The 16,507-nt window shown below is 39.7% G+C and overlaps 1 protein-coding gene across 3 annotated transcripts in view; it reads left to right on the top strand.

Annotated features, from left to right (window-relative positions):
* LOC126254123 (cation-independent mannose-6-phosphate receptor) overlaps nucleotides 1-16,507 on the top strand; it is a 633,915-nt gene that overhangs the window by 41,212 nt on the left and 576,196 nt on the right. For all 3 annotated transcript variants that reach the window (XM_049955284.1, XM_049955287.1, XM_049955285.1), the window contains one exon: nucleotides 15,576-15,718. In XM_049955284.1, coding sequence (XP_049811241.1) covers nucleotides 15,576-15,718 — 143 coding nt within the window. The remainder of the gene's footprint in view (nucleotides 1-15,575; nucleotides 15,719-16,507) is intronic.

Raw genomic sequence — 16,507 nt, 5'->3', positions numbered from 1 at the left:
AGTTACTGGAGAATACTATGCTAACCTCCTGGACAAACTGCAACAAAAGATATACGAAAAAAGGCCAGGTTTAGCCAGGAAGAAAGTCGTCTTCCATCAAGACAATGCGTGCCTGCAATCATGCCGTCACCATGACAAAATTACACAAACTAAGGTATGAATTGTTGCCACTCCCATCAGACTTCCATCTCTTCCAAAAACTGAAAATTTTTCTTAGTAGGCGAAGATTCACTTCAAATGGAAAATGGAAAGCTGGAGTTGACAACTATTTTACAGGCCTGGGGGAAACTCGTGGTCGAGATGGGATCAGGGCACTGGAACATCGTTGGACCAAGTGTATTAATTTACAATGAGACTACATTGAAAAATAATAATAATAATAAAAAAAAACGTTTCAGTGATGTAAGTACTTTTTCTCTATTCCGTTCCGAGAACTTTTCAAACCACCCTCATATAATTGGGTGGATAAGGAATCTCCTCATCAAGTGGCGTCAGAAGAAAATGCACAGATGTTAAGAAATGTGCACATGTCCTTAACTTTTACATTTGTTTCCTTCTGTTGCTACTTGGTAAGTAATTTTTTTTATCCACACAGTTATATTTTCAAAAGGGATCTATAAACAAAGTGTTACAGGAAAATTCATAAAGAAGACTGGACCTTTCTACAAGCATGAAAATCGGCAGTAGATATAAGGTGAAGATTTGGTGAATAGTAGGTGGTACAGATAAATAAATGAACAAACGAGCACATAGGGTTGAAAACGTATGCCATTTTGGACAAGATATATGACAACAAAGACTGAAAGTGGTTTACATAAGGAGAAATGATGACCACAAGGGCTATATACCAGTGAAAATAATTAATGTTTGATTTTATAATAATAATAATCATCATCATCATCGTTTCCCCTGTATCCAACATCTGGTCGGGTTAGGGTATCAATGGGACTTTGCCTCTTTACTCTGTCTTTTCACCATTCTTCTTCCACAATTTGGTTCCATAGCAGGTTTCTCCTCCTAAAACTCATCTTTATTGTATCAGTCTATCTTTTTCTCAGTCTTCCTCTTGGCCTTTTGCCCTCAATCTTGAACTCCCATCATTTTTCTTGGTATCCTTTCCTCTCCCATCTTCTTCACATGCCCAAACCATTTTAATCTATTCTTTTCAATTTTTTCAGTGAACTTCTCCACTCCAGTTTCCTTACTAACATCTTCATTTTTCACTCTGTCTCTCCTCATCTTCCCTACTATACTTCTCAGAAACTTCATTTCACTCTCTTCTAGTCGTAGTCCAAATCTCTGAGCTGTAAATTAGTATGGGTGTGAAGTAAGTCTTGTATAGCACCAGCTTGCACCTCATTGGCACTTCCCTTCCCCACATCAAGCCCCTCACACACTGGTAAAATGTACTACTCTGTTCTATTGCTAATTTCTGTCTCCAAACGAGCATTCCCCATTAATACACTTCCCAAATATTTAAGGTCATCCACTATTTCAATATCCCATCCCTTAATATGTATTTGTCCCTTGCCCTCTTTATCCCCTCTGGTTACCACCATGGTCTTACTTTTCTCCACACTAAATTTCATTCCATATTTCTCGACCTTATCATTTAGGATGTCTATTTGTTTTTGTACCTCTGTACTGCTTGTTCCCCATACTACAATATCATCCACAAATAGTAACAGCTTCATTTCCCTTCCTTTAAGGTCTTCTTTCGTCTCTTTGACTATTTCATCCATCACCATTATAAATAGTAGTAGTGATATCACACTTACTTGTCTTAGTCCCATAACATTCTTAAACCATTCAATTCTTCCAGCTGGTGTCTGCACACAACTAGAGCTTTTTTCATACATTACCTGGATGACTTCAAGTGTTTGCTTTCCAACTCCCTTTTTCTTCAAGGTTGTCCATACCTTTTCTGTGGGAACACTGTCATATGCTTTCACTAGGTCAAGAAATGTCATCACCAGATCTTTCCCATACTCCCAGTGTCTATCCATCAACTGTCTCATACTAAAGATTGGGTCCACTGTTGATGTACCATGATGAAAGCCATACCGCTTCTCTTCTAACTGCTCTTCCACTTTTTCTCTCTCTCTTCTTTCCAGTATCCTCTCCACTATTTTTGCTACTTGGGATATGAGTGTGATCCCTCAATAGTTGTCACATACTTTCCTGTCACCCTTCTCTGGGATTATTATTCCCTTTCCCCATTCTTCAGGTACACATTCTTGGGTCCAAGTGCATCTTATTAGTCTATATAGCCACTGTAGCCCAACTGGTCCAGCTGCCTTTAATATCTCTACAGTAATTTCGTCTATCCCAGGTGCCTTTCTTGTTTTCATTCTTCTCGGAGCTAGTTCCACTTCTAATATTGTTATACTCTCCTAGTCTTCCAGACACCTTCCCCCCTGCCGTACTTTTATTCCCTTTCCATTGCCATTGCCATTCTTCATATTTAGTAATTTATCAAAGTACTCTTTCCATCTTTCCCTTATCTCGTCTGGTTGCATTATTAGCTCTTCGCTTTCCCCTTTCACTAGCTTTGTGTATGTTTTTTCGTTTCTCATACTCATTGTAATTTCATATATCATCCTCATACCACTAGTAACATCTTTTTCCAACTCTCGGGTGAATTTCTCTTAGCTTTTCTTCATTTCTTCTGCTACCATTTTCTTACACTTATTTTCACTATCCTGGAATTTCCTTTTACTTTCAGCTGTTCAGTCTCTGTTCCATTCATTCCAGGCTTTCTTCTTTTCTTTTACTGCCTCTTTCAACCTCTCATGCCACCATAGTGTCTCCTTTTCCTTTACCCTTCCGGACAGTCTGCCACAGGTCTTCTCAGCAGAGCTTACAAACACTTCTTTGAACTTACCCCATTCCTCTTCCACATTGTCATACTCGGAGTTAGGGATTTTACGCTTAAGTAACTCCTTCAATTTTTCTTGTACCATGCCATCCTTTAGTTTCCACACTTTTATTTTCCTTTCCCTTTCTTTCTTTATGTCTTTCAATTTTTTGAATCTCATCTTTGCCACCACCACTCGATGGTCTCCATCAAAAGCCTGCCCTGGGATTGCAGGTACATCCATCAACTGTCTCTTATTTTTCTTTTCCAACAGAAAGTAATCGATGACCGTCTTCGTCCGTCTATCACCCCATCCATATCTCGTTATCTTTGGCCATTCTTTTTACGGAACCATTTGTTGCCCACAATCAGCCTGTTTCTTTCACAGAAATCAACCAGTTTCTCTCCTTCCTCCCATATCCATATGGGCCAATTATCTCCTCCTTCCCTAGCCTTTCTTTGCCTACCTGCGCATTGAGGTCAGCCATTACTATTGCTTCCACATCTGTAATTACTATCTAATACCTCAATGTTATCTTCTTTATTTCTTGTTTGTGGTACATATACTTGGATGAAGTCCTTCACTATATTCCTTGTCCTCAACCGAATCCTCATCACTCTATCACTTGTGTATTCTGTTGCTTCCACCTATTCCTCTAGGTTGATTTTATAATATGGATGGATAAAAAAGCTACTCCTGTAAGAATGCAATCATTATTACTGCCTGTAGATCTTTTGAGATGTTTCCTCAAATAAATGAAAATGTGTATAGTGATGCCTCTTCCTTTTCATGTATCTTGCTGCTGGGCATTTCTCTTGCAAGTCCAGGAATTTGATGGGTTGTTTTTACCAATCTGCTCTTTCCACCATAGTTACCAGTGATCTCTCATTTCCATTGTGAATATCCATTGTGATATCCATTTCCAGTCACTTCTGCAGATGATCATCTTGCAACCTTACATTCGTTTTGTTGCTCCTGACCCTTAATTTTTCTTCCTCTCCAATTCTTTTATAGTCTTCCTGTCCAAAGTTACGCATATGCCTTTTGTCTTCCCCCATGAACCATGGACCTTGCCGTTGGTGGGGAGGCTTGCGTGCCTCAGCGATACAGATGGCCGTACCGTAGGTGCAACCACAACGGAGGGGTATCTGTTGAGAGGCCAGACAAACTTGTGGTTCCTGAAGAGGGGCAGCAGTGTTTTCAGTAGTTGCAGGGGCAACAGTCTGGATGATTGACTGATCTGGCCTTGTAACATTAACCAAAACGGCCTTGCTGTGCTGGTACTGCGAACGGCTGAAAGCAAGGGGAAACTACAGCCGTAATTTTTACCGAGGACATGCAGCTTTACCGTATGATTAAATGATGATGGCGTCCTCTTGGGTAAAATATTCCGGAGGTAAAATAGTCCCCCATTCGGATCTCCGGGCGGGGACTTCTCAAGAGGACGTCGTTATCAGGAGAAAGAAAACTGGCATTCTACGGATCGGAGCGTGGAATGTCGGATCCCTTAATCGGGCAGGTAGGTTAGAAAATTTAAAAAGGGAAATGGATAGGTTAAAGTTAGATATAGTGGGAATTAGTGAAGTTCGGTGGCAGGAGGAACAAGACTTTTGGTCAGGTGATTACAGGGTTATAAATACAAAATCAAATAGGGGTAATGCAGGAGTAGGTTTAATAATGAATAAAAAAATAGGAGTGCGGGTTAGCTACTACAAACAGCATAGTGAACGCATTATTGTGGCCAAGATAGGCACAAAGCCCATGCCTACTACAGTAGTACAAGTTTATATGCCAACTAGCTCTGCAGATGATGAAGAAATTGATGAAATGTATGACGAGATAAAAGCAATTATTCAGGTAGTGAAGGGAGACGAAAATCTAATAGTCATGGGTGACTGGAATTCGTCAGTAGGAAAAGGGAGAGAAGGAAACATAGTAGGTGAATATGGATTGGGGGGAAGAAATGAAAGAGGAAGCCGCCTTGTAGAATTTTGCACAGAGCATAACTTAATCATAGTTAACACTTGGTTCAAGAATCATAAAAGAAGGTTGTATACCTGGAAGAATCCTGGAGATACTAAAAGGTATCAGATAGATTATATAATGGTAAGACAGAGATTTAGGAACCAGGTTTTAAATTGTAAGACATTTCCAGGGGCAGATGTGGATTCTGATCACAATCTATTGGTTATGAACTGCAGATTGAAACTGAAGAAACTGCAAAAAGGTGGGAATTTAAGGAGATGGGACCTGGATAAACTGAGAGAACCAGAGGTTGTAGAGAGTTTCAGGGAGAGCATAAGGGAACAATTGACAGGAATGGGGGAAAGAAATACAGTAGAAGAAGAATGGGTAGCTCTGAGGGATGAAGTAGTGAAGGCAGCAGAGGATCAAGTAGGTAAAAAGACGAGGGCTAATAGAAATCCTTGGGTAACAGAAGAAATTTGAATTTAATTGATGAAAGGAGAAAATATAAAAATGCAGTAAATGAAGCAGGCAAAAGGGAATACAAACGTCTCAAAAATGAGATTGACAGAAAGTGCAAAATGGCTAAGCAGGGATGGCTAGAGGACAAATGTAAGGATGTAGAGGCTTGTCTCACTAGGGGTAAGATGGATACTGCCTACAGGAAAATTAAAGAGACCTTTGGAGAGAAGAGAACCACTTGTATGAATATCAAGAGCTCAGATGGCAACCCAGTTCTAAGCAAAGAAGGGAAGGCAGAAAGGTGGAAGGAGTATATAGAGGGTTTATACAAGGGCGATGTACTTGAGTACAATATTATGGAAATGGAAGAGGATGTAGATGAAGATGAAATGGGAGATAAGATACTGCGTGAAGAATTTGACAGAGCACTGAAAGACCTGAGTCGAAACAAGGCCCCGGGATTAGACAACATTCCATTAGAACTACTGATGGCCTTGGGAGAGCCAGTCATGACAAAACTCTACCATCTGGTGAGCAAGATGTATGAGACAGGCGAAATACGCACAGACTTCAAGAAGAATATAATAATTCCAATACCAAAGAAAGCAGGTGTTGACAGATGTGAAAATTACCGAACTATCAGTTTAATAAGTCACAGCTGCAAAATACTAACGCGAATTCTTTACAGACGAATGGAAAAACTGGTAGAAGCCGACCTCGGGGAAGATCAGTTTGTATTCCATAGAAATGTTGGAACACGTGAGGCAATATTAACCTTACGACTTATCTTAGAAGAAAGATTAAGAAAAGGCAAACCTACGTTTCTAGCATTTGTAGACTTAGAGAAAGCTTTTGACAATGTTAACTGGAATACTCTCTTTCAAATTCTGAAGGTGGCAGGGGTAAAATACAGGGAGCGAAAGGCTATTTACAATTTGTACAGAAACCAGATGGCAGTTATAAGAGCCATCATCATTTAATCATACAGTAAAGCTGCATGTCCTCGGTAAAAATTACGGCTGTAGTTTCCCCTTGCTTTCAGCCGTTCGCAGTACCAGCACAGCAAGGCCGTTTTGGTTAATGTTACACATCCAGACTGTTGCCCCTGCAGCTACTGAAAAGACTGCTGCCCCTCTTCAGGAACCACAAGTTTGTCTGGCCTCTCAACAGATACCCCTCCGTTGTGGTTGCACCTACGGTACGGCCATCTGTATCGCTGAGGCACGCAAGCCTCCCCACCAACGGCAAGGTCCATGGTTCATGGGGGAAGATTCTGCAGGTGGCAGGGGTAAAATACAAGGACCGAAAGGCTATTTACAATTTGTACAGAAACCAGATGGCAGTTATAAGAGTCGAGGGGCATGAAAGGGAAGCAGTGGTTGGGAAAGGAGTGAGACAGGGATGTAGCCTCTCCCCGATGTTATTCAATCTGTATATTGAGCAAGCAGTAAAGGAAACATAAGAAAAATTCGGAGTAGGTATTAAAATTCATGGAGAAGAAGTAGAAACTTTGAGGTTCGCCGATGACATTGTAATTCTGTCAGAGACAGCAAAGGACTTGGAAGAGCAGTTGAACGGAATGGAGAGTGTCTTGAAAGGAGGATATAAGATGAACATCAACAAAAGCAAAACGAGGATAATGGAATGTAGTCAAATTAAATCGGGTGATGCTGAGGGGATTAGATTAGGAAATGAGACACTTAAAGTAGTAAAGGAGTTTTGCTATTTAGGGAGTAAAATAACTGATGATGGTCGAAGTAGAGAGGATATAAAATGTAGACTGGCAATGGCAAGGAAATCGTTTCTGAAGAAGAGAAATTTGTTAACATCTAGTATAGATTTAAGTGTCAGGAAGTCGTTTCTGAAAGTATTTGTATGGAAGTGAAACATGGACGATAGCCAGTTTGGACAAGAAGAGAATAGAAGCTTTTGAAATGTGGTGCTACAGAAGAATGCTGAAGATAAGGAGGGTAGATCACGTAACCAATGAGGAGGTATTGAATAGGATTGGGGAGAAGAGAAGTTTGTGGCACAACTTGACTAGAAGAAGGGATCGGTTGGTAGGACATGTTTTGAGGCATCAAGGGATCACAAATTTAGCATTGGAGGGCAGCGTGGAGAGTAAAAATCGTAGAGGGAGACCAAGAGATCAAGACACTAAGCAGATTCAGAAGGATGTAGGTTGCAGTAGGTACTGGGAGATGAAGAAGCTTGCACAGGATAGAGTAGCATGGAGAGCTGCATCAAACCAGTCTCAGGACTGAGGACCACAACAACAACACATGCCTTTTGTATCTCGGATACTCTTGTATTTCCTTCTTTCATCCACAAGCGAAACTCTACATTATGTGTTACTGTTACAGCAGTGATTCGTAATTATATATACAGTGTAGCAGCTATTTTTGTCAGTGCAAATATTGAAGCTTCTAATGAACCAAACGAACAACTGGAGATTATGCTGATCCTGTTTACATAATTTGGTAGGAATTTCTCTCCATAGACAGTTATAGTCCAATAAAAGCAGAACAGTTTATTGTGACCACAGAACTTCGATTAAACCAGTGGTGAATGTGCTCATTGGAAACAGCAGCGTCTGCATTTGTTCAGTCCATTTTCCCCGAATGTGTTCAGAAGCTCTACATTTTAGCACTGATTATGACATCCATGCAGACCATGATTCTACAGACAGCATATTGTAATGTTCACAATGCTCTTCGCGTTTTGAGAATTACATGTAGCTTGTGTTACCAGAGTGATGGAAGTTTCTTCAGTTGTGAGATCAGGGGTTTCACTCTCACCTTGCATGAAACTGTTGTGACATTCTGATCAAGCTTAAGTTGACCAACGGCTCCTCTACTACCATGAGCATTCAAGTGATTCTTTGTTGCCATTCTTCATTGCTCATGCCAATATTTCACTATATCTGACTGTTCTCACCTTCACCATTGTTTTGGTGTCACAGCCCACTGCCTAATCACAACTGGTTTTCTATAATAAATGAGCTGTAATGCTGGAATAGTGTTCCTACCAGTAGGTTTATGCCAATACATTGGTGTACTGTAGTGGTGGATATTGAAGTATCACTGTTCCATAGTAACTGAGTTGAGTATTTTCACTTTTCTTCCACTGCACCGACCTTAATGATTTTGCTCAGCCTTGTAATTGCTTTTTCTTATATTTGAGTCAGGAGACTGCTCTGCAGCTTACGCTGTTGTACCATTATACCGTTTTGCTTATTGATATGCATGCTTACAGTGTTGTGGTTGGCAGACATATTTCAGAAGCTTCATGCACTCAGATTAACTCTGGACAATAATATGTTTGAAAATATTGACATAGCTATTTCATTTTGAATCCAGCTCAGTTTGCATTTTTAATGTGTAGTGTTTCTTGAGTCCAGGCTTGACACTATTCCATATGGTCATTAAAATTAATTATTTATCCATTTTGATACAGCAATTGTAAGCAGTCCCACATTTTTTATGCACATTATTGGTGAATTTTTTGGTGAAAGAACGAAACTTGTTCAAACAGTTTTTGAACTTGCAACCAGTTGTCGTTCAGTACATCCCATGATATTTCAGCTGGGCAGCTGCCAATCGTCCATGGGTGTGCCATTGAAAACGGATGAATTTATCCTCTGTTCTACAAAATAAAGTGTGGTGCGAGTATTTTGCATATGTGTGACAATCAAGCTGATGGATGGACCACACCACTCAGTGGCAGTACCGTTGCTGGTGGAACTGCAGAACTCGACTTTCTTCTGCATTACCGCTCGCAACAGCCATCTGTGCACTCTGTCTTCTTTGTTCAGAACAAATTGTGGAAGTGGTTGGGTTCCACACACCGTCCAACTGATAGCCACCATCGTGGTTCATTAGATTATCTGCCAGGCATAACGGAGTCCTAAAACAATGTTGCTGTGGTCAGAATCATTGTTTTATCATACACCATTGAATGTCCAGTGGAAAGACAGTGTTCGGCAGTAGCAGACTTGCTTAGTTGCAAAAGGTGAGTACAGTGTTTGCGTTCAGTGCAGCATTCTTTTACAGTACGTGTCATCTGACCTATTTAAGCCATACCACATTGGCAAGGTATTTTGTAAATTCCGGCCTTTTGCAATGGCAAATTGTCCTTCACTGACGCCAGAAGGTCTGCGATCTTAGAAGGTGGGTGGAAAAAGACTTTCATCTGAAATTTATAGAGGATTCTTGCTGTCTTAAACAAAATGTTGGCTGTAATCAGTAGAACTGAGGTGCTGTAGAACTCCTTTAATTTATCTTCTCCATGAGGCTGCACAATGAAAGTATCATCCACATGCCTCCAAAATAGATTAGGTTTAAGGGCAGCTGATTCAAATGCTCATTCTTTGAAGTCCTCCACAAAAACTCTGCCGTCAAGGGAGACAGAGGGCTGCCCCTGGCAACACTCTGTCTCAAAGAAGTGCTATCCACCTAAACTTATTTCCAGTTAGTGTCAAACAGTATGCAAGAGGGTTCTTTGTATAAAGTGAATCCACATCAAAACTAACTAAAAGGTCCAAACTGCCTAGACGGAGAGCCTCGATTCTATTGAAAAAGTCGGCTGAGTTGCAGATGTGATGTGAATATCTGCCTACCAGTGGACTCAGCAAAGAAGCAGGATGTTTGGCTAAATCATTTGTAGGATCTCCAATGGTGCTCACTATTGGATGTAAAGGAAGATTTTCTTTATGAAGGCCATATGGTCTTGATGCCACATGACCATGTGGTCTTAACCTCTTAAAAGATGAGGAGGAATTCAGAGGTGCAGAAATTTTCTGTTGTACACATTCTGTAGGCTCATAATTGTTCCTCCTGTAGGTAGAATTACTTAGCAGGCATGCATTTTATCATCATCACACTCTGAAGTAACAAAACGGTGGCATTACCATTGTCAGCCTCTAACGGTTTCAGCAACAAGAGAAGCGGTGCAAAACTGGATTGCGAACTTCACACTTCTCCTACTGCAGTTGACTTACTTGGCCTGTGGGGGATATTCCCGGTGTTGCAGTTCACCTGGGTCTCGTGTTCTACAACTTTGCTCTTTGTTCCAGTAATACCGATTATGTACACTCCTGTTATTGGTAATATTGTAAGTGATATTTCGTTCGTAATGTGTTAAAGAAAGTGCTAGAAATAAGTGACACTTCACTCCCGGAATCTATAAATATGTTAACTTCAAAATCCTCCTTTTTTCCTATCATTATTGGTTGTGGGTTAGTGGTAGTTAAGCTCAGTTCTTCCAGTAACAACCATTCTTTGGTTGGTATTTTATGCATGAAATTAATATACCTATTATAAGCCAGGCCTCCGAATATCTCTCTTTGACCTGGGCCCCGGCCCCGTATCCAGATCGCACTACGTTTCCCTCATTACTGGTGATCACTGGTTGGTTACCAAATCGGGGTATTACGTTACCATTTTGTACTCTATTACTACTTGGTACAAATTCTTATGAAGTAACTGGATCTAAATTCGAAGGCAGTTGCTTCTTCTGACAATCTTCGTTACCCTCATTCCAGTTACCCTGGTGTACTCTAGCTAAGTTGGCCTTGTGTCTCTTAAAATTGCTATTACTGTTATTACTACCTCTTCTGAAATTCTGATTTTCATTTTGATGTACGTTCTCATTGCGGTCTTTGTTTAAGGCATCAAGTGCGTCTACAAAGAATAATAATTTTCCACATTTTTCCACCCACTACATAATATATCCTTCCTTGCGTAAACGGGTAAACGTCTTATTAAAATTCGCACCAACCCTTCTTCCTCCATGGGCTTATCTAAGTACTTCGCTCTCGTTAATGGCAGTTGAAATACTTTCGCATCGTACCCCACGAACTGTTGTAATACTTTGGGTCCCACAAGTCGGATATTAGTTTTTCCTGGTGCTTGCTGACCAATACTTCTTAAACTTTTTCTGGAAGTCTGCCCAAGACAAAAAATTCTCTATGTTCACTGTGCCCCACTCTCAAGCTTCTCCTAAAATGTACCCCACCACAAATTCAATCTTTTTTTTAATCTTCCCAAGTCTTGGGCAAGGCTTGATTGAACCTTTTCAAAAAATGTAGAATGTACTTCCCATCTGGCTTAAACTTAGGGAACTCTCTAGATAACCCTGAATTTGCTCCCCATTGTAAATCTGTCATTACTTCAGTAGTTAATACTACATTGGGAGAAGTCACTCTTATTATCTACTTTGTCTTATATAAGTTTGAATTCTTTCCACAGTTCATTTACGTTTCTCTTGGTGTTACTAAGTTCAGAAGATAAAATTGGAGACACGTTGTCGGAGGATATGCTTGCGGCAACTTGTCTTTCCATCATCTCTTCTACTTGTCCCTCCAGACTGCTTATATTTATTGTGTCTGATGTTGCTAATTTCTCTTTAAATTTCCTTTCCACTTTATCAACTTACGAGTGTTAACGCCTGCAGTTTGTGATTGGGCTATAGGAATTAGCTTGTCCTATTTCTCAACACTTTCCTTTAAAATGTGTAGTTTCTGCTTTACTGCATCAAATGTAACATTATGTATACTTTGAAATGATCCTAACTTTTCACTAAATTCAGATTCTACATTATTACATTTATCTTCAATATCAAATTCTAGTGTTTTAGCAAGTCCTGAAATTGGTTACTGTGGATCTCACTAAAGTCAGTGAACAGTTGGTTTACATGGATGGTCAGGGAATTACTTAATTCATTCTTTAAATCTAATTGCAAACTCTCCACTATATCATTTTTTCACTTATAGTAGTACTTAGTTCCTTTCTTATAGCAGCTGAATCCGCCTCCTGTTCATCTGTTCTATCATTTAACTGGGCATTTACTGAATCTAACTTAAGACTTAGCTCTTGTCTGAAAGCAGCTGAATTTACTCTCTGTGCATCTAATTTTTCACTTAAAGTTGCAATTGGAGCATTTGCAGGTGCACGTTGATCATCTAATCTAGCATTTAGTTGAGTATTCACCGAGTCTAATTTAAAACTTAGTGCTTTAATTGAATTTGCTACCTCAGTCCAGTTTGACATTTCTTGTGTCACTGTCATGGCCATGGGTAGTTCTGATGTTTCCCCAATTTCTTAAGTATTATCCACATTTTTCTTACTTTTAGATCGTGTTTTCATTATATATATATATATAAAAAAAGAAAACTATACTAACAGTCTATTATTGAACAGTGTCCTTAACTTCACATTCAATGAATTGTCTTTCACTCACCCGGCGTAGAGGTTTAGGCTGTGTCGGTGAGGAGGTGTGGAATCAGCGCCTGTGAACAGCACGGGCGCAGGCAGCATCAAAGGTTGGTTTCAGTGTCGATATCGGTGAACGGATTTGTAGTCATCACCGGTGAGCAGCAGCTGGCATCGTTGGCAGGTGTGTGTGAGGGCTGCTTACTCTCCACACTGGATCTTCGTTGTTGAATAGATCTCGTCATCTTAGTCTAAACTGTCGAGATTTTCCTTGCATCTTTTCTTGTATGGTATTTATTTTCACCCCTTTTTACCATTTATGCAGAATCTAACTCAAAATATCTTTTTATCTTGATTTCATTTGAAAGTTCCTCTTTCTTCGAGTCCTGTCATAACTTCTTCTCCGAAGAAATAATGCTTGTTAGAGGAACCAAAAATTTACTATCTCTCTTTGAGGAACCAAAAAATTACTATCTCTCTCACTTTAAATAATTTAGTACTCTCATACTTTCAGTTCAGCTCAGGTGTATTTTTCTTTCCACAAGTTTCATATAGGCATACAAACTCTTGCAAGTCAACTACACCGATACCCATTAGATACAATTAAATATAATCACAATTGCCTGGTTTTAACAACCAAATAATTTATAGACATCCCACGCATCTTGCTTCTTTCAGAGCTAAGACATGAAGTAAGTTAAAAGTCTATAGTCAAAAGTTCATTTTTCTTTTTTTCCAACAATCACAGTCACTAACACAGCAAAGAATAGCAATTAATTACTCCATGTCCTCTCACACGGCGTCTGTGGCTCTTGCGGCAAACACTTGTCGGCGTCGTTTGACTGCCCCGCTTATCGTCTTCTCATTATAAACTTCCAACCTGCACACAGAAACCGGCGGTGCAGTAGATACGTTTCTGCTCTCTTACTTACTTTTAAAATATCAGGTGTTCGAGATGGTGGAAGGCAGAGTGTCTCTAGAATTTTCACCAAAAGTCTCGATTCACTACAAGCCTTCAGTACCACAACTTTCATAAATTTCATAGTACACCCTTCCTGTAACGGTTAGGTTACGGCATTGAGGAGGAGCTTTCAGAAGAACTGGGCAAATTTCCCTTCCAAAGGAAGGAGTCATACACCTTCTTCAACACCATTCACAAAACTTACTAAAAATGGTGCTCCAGGAATAGGTGCAAAATTGAATCCCTTTCTTAATACAGTCAGCATCCATTGTCCAAATTTTTCTCTGTGAAATTGAATATGGAACATTGTGCAGTTACCTCTTGTGGGAATGACTGTTGTAGCAATAAATGATAAAATTTTGATGCCTGCTTAAAACTTGCAACCTCATGTATTCAATTGAACTTGCCCACAGTCACTCAGTTATTCTGAAATGGCATCCAGCCTTCGTCTTGCATAGCAGATCTTCTCTTTGACAGTAGCATTACTAGTCTTTATCAGTAATCTTCTGTGCATTGACGTTCTTCATAAAATGTGTGTAAAATATGTCACTCTGGCAAATGTTAGTATTATTCGTGGCCCTGATGTCTCAATAAAATGTTAAAGAACAGATTTGCTCTGCTACCATATAGGTTGTCGAACTGTCAGATATGTGGCCATCTCCTGTCCATAAAGGTGTCTGATATGAATTTTAAAATTCTCCCAGCAAACTAAATGTTCAGTAAGATTTCGGGCTTGCACCCAGTCGTTCTTCAATACATCCCACAATATTTGAACTGGACACCTGCCAGTCATCCTCAAGTGAGCCATTGAAGACTGACAAAGACTTCCTCCATTTCATGGAGAGGCTTTATAGGGAGGAGGTGGCCTCACATGACCAAAGTTTTGATAAGCTACATGGTAAGAGAGCAAAACTTTTTTTTACGTTCTTTAGCCATTTTAGTGAGATATGTCAGGACTACGGAAGAGTACCAAAATTGGCCAAGGTGATGCATTTTATTAAGACTACCGTTGCGCAGAAGATTGCAGAGAAGATCTGGTATACAAGACACAGGCTGGATGCCACTTCAGAAGAATTGCACCAGTTACATCTAAAGATCTCAACACATATTTCTCCTGTACCAAGAGACTGGGCTGATGGAGTGACTGTGGCCACATTAGATTGGATCCATTTGATTTTCTGTCTAAATTTGATCATCTGTTGCCACAGCAGTCGTCGCCAATGAGGTAACTGCACAATGTTCCGTTGTCAATTTCATGGATGAAAATTTAGATGATTTGATGCTGTCTGTATTAAACAAGAGACTTGAAGATTTTGCACTTACACATAGAGCACTGCCTTGAATAACCATAGAATACCTTCCTTTGGATGCTCATTTGTATTTATAAGCATCGAGTTGTCATCACAAATTGCAAACTAAGATCATGTGTAAAACACTTGCACACAAAGCTCAAACGCGTTTCAGATGCAGATGGCTTGCCTAAAGAACTTCCCCACCTGAAGACATGTTCAGGGATAATGGATATTCTAGCCGGCAGATTAACAAGGCACTGTCAGTTAAAACCAAGAATCAGGAAAGGGGTAAAGAGGAGAATATGCCACAAAAGCTTTAGCTTTTCTTCCTTTTGTGGGTGATATTTCATTTAAGATAGCAAGAATCCTCGATAAATATCAGGTGAAAGTTGTTTTCCGCCCTTCATCTTAAATTGCCTATTATCTGGCTTCAGTGAAGGATGCTTTGCTACTGTGAAAGGACAGAATTTACAAAATACCTGGTCAGTATAGTATATATACCTTACATAGGTGAGACCACATGCACCGTGGAAGAGTGTTGTACTCTCCTTTTTCAGGGAAGCAACTCCGTCTGTGGGAGACATTGTATTTCCACTGGACATTCAATAGAAAATGCTATGGTGGGGCACTTGGAACGACGACTGGCTGCAAATCCAAAATTAGTTCGTTCATTCAGTTCAATGGGAAAATATTAAAATTCAGAATGACACTGTCAGCTTGAGAACTATCATATTCAAAATAATGTAGGTAAATAAAGGGTAAATTCTGCTCCTAAGAACATTAAAAAGAGTTTTATAATTAATATCTGTGGCTTGCTGTGTTACAGGTGGAATACTAACTCGAGTGGAATTCGTTTGCAACGTTAGTGTTCCATTTGGAGAACCAACATTCAGATCAGTAGTGGGAAATACATATACATTTGAATTTCAGTCTTCACATGCTTGTCCTAAGGGAACTGTGGACTGTGTTGTAAGTATTGAAATGTTACGGATTGGTACAGAATAAGTGAAACACAGTTTTTCAGTTAACATTATTTTATGGTGCTATTAGCTGAGCACAGCTGCTGATTACTCACATAATTAAAGAAAAACTGTGTCCAGTGGCTTTTTTTTCCACATTTATGTATTTTGAGTTTGTACTCATCTCCATGTGGCATACTGTAGTAACATAGTTATTATTCTTTTATCAACTGCATTTTGAATGTTGCCTTTGATGCTACAGCTGTTGTGTGTGGGAACAACCTTTGTTATCGATACTGTTATTAGAATCTGGTTGAAACATGTTACATTGAAGATGTGAGTGGAGCTTAAATGCAATACTGACTTCTGTTATCTCATCATAAGAAGCAGCAGCACCAGCACCATTGTCATAATCTTTTACACTTTCTATCACCTGGCTGAATCTGTTAGATCATAAACCTTTCAGTCTTTTTCTGTCCTCCCTCCGAGTTTTGTTCTCCACTCTGTCTCAGTCTTCTCCTCTCCTCATCACACATTCCTTCACTCCAGTGATCCATCTTTCTCTCAGCCGTCCTCTGGGTCTTCTTCTTCTTCTTCTTCTTCTTCTTCTGTTGTCATTTCATGGGCCTATCTCGATTTTCTGCCAATTCCCATTCTTTTAACATGTCCATACCATGTTAATCTTGTCTTTCCTATGATGTCTTGCATGAGCTTGTCTTTAATGCTTTCTCACACTGTCTGATTCCTTACTCAACCCATTCTATTTAGTCCTATTCTACTTTTCTGAAATTTTGTCTTG

The sequence above is a fragment of the Schistocerca nitens genome, chromosome 1 (genome assembly GCF_023898315.1).
Source record: "Schistocerca nitens isolate TAMUIC-IGC-003100 chromosome 1, iqSchNite1.1, whole genome shotgun sequence".
In the NCBI taxonomy this organism is placed as follows: Eukaryota; Metazoa; Arthropoda; class Insecta; order Orthoptera; family Acrididae; genus Schistocerca; species Schistocerca nitens.
This window is presented reverse-complemented; position numbering and strand designations above follow the sequence as displayed.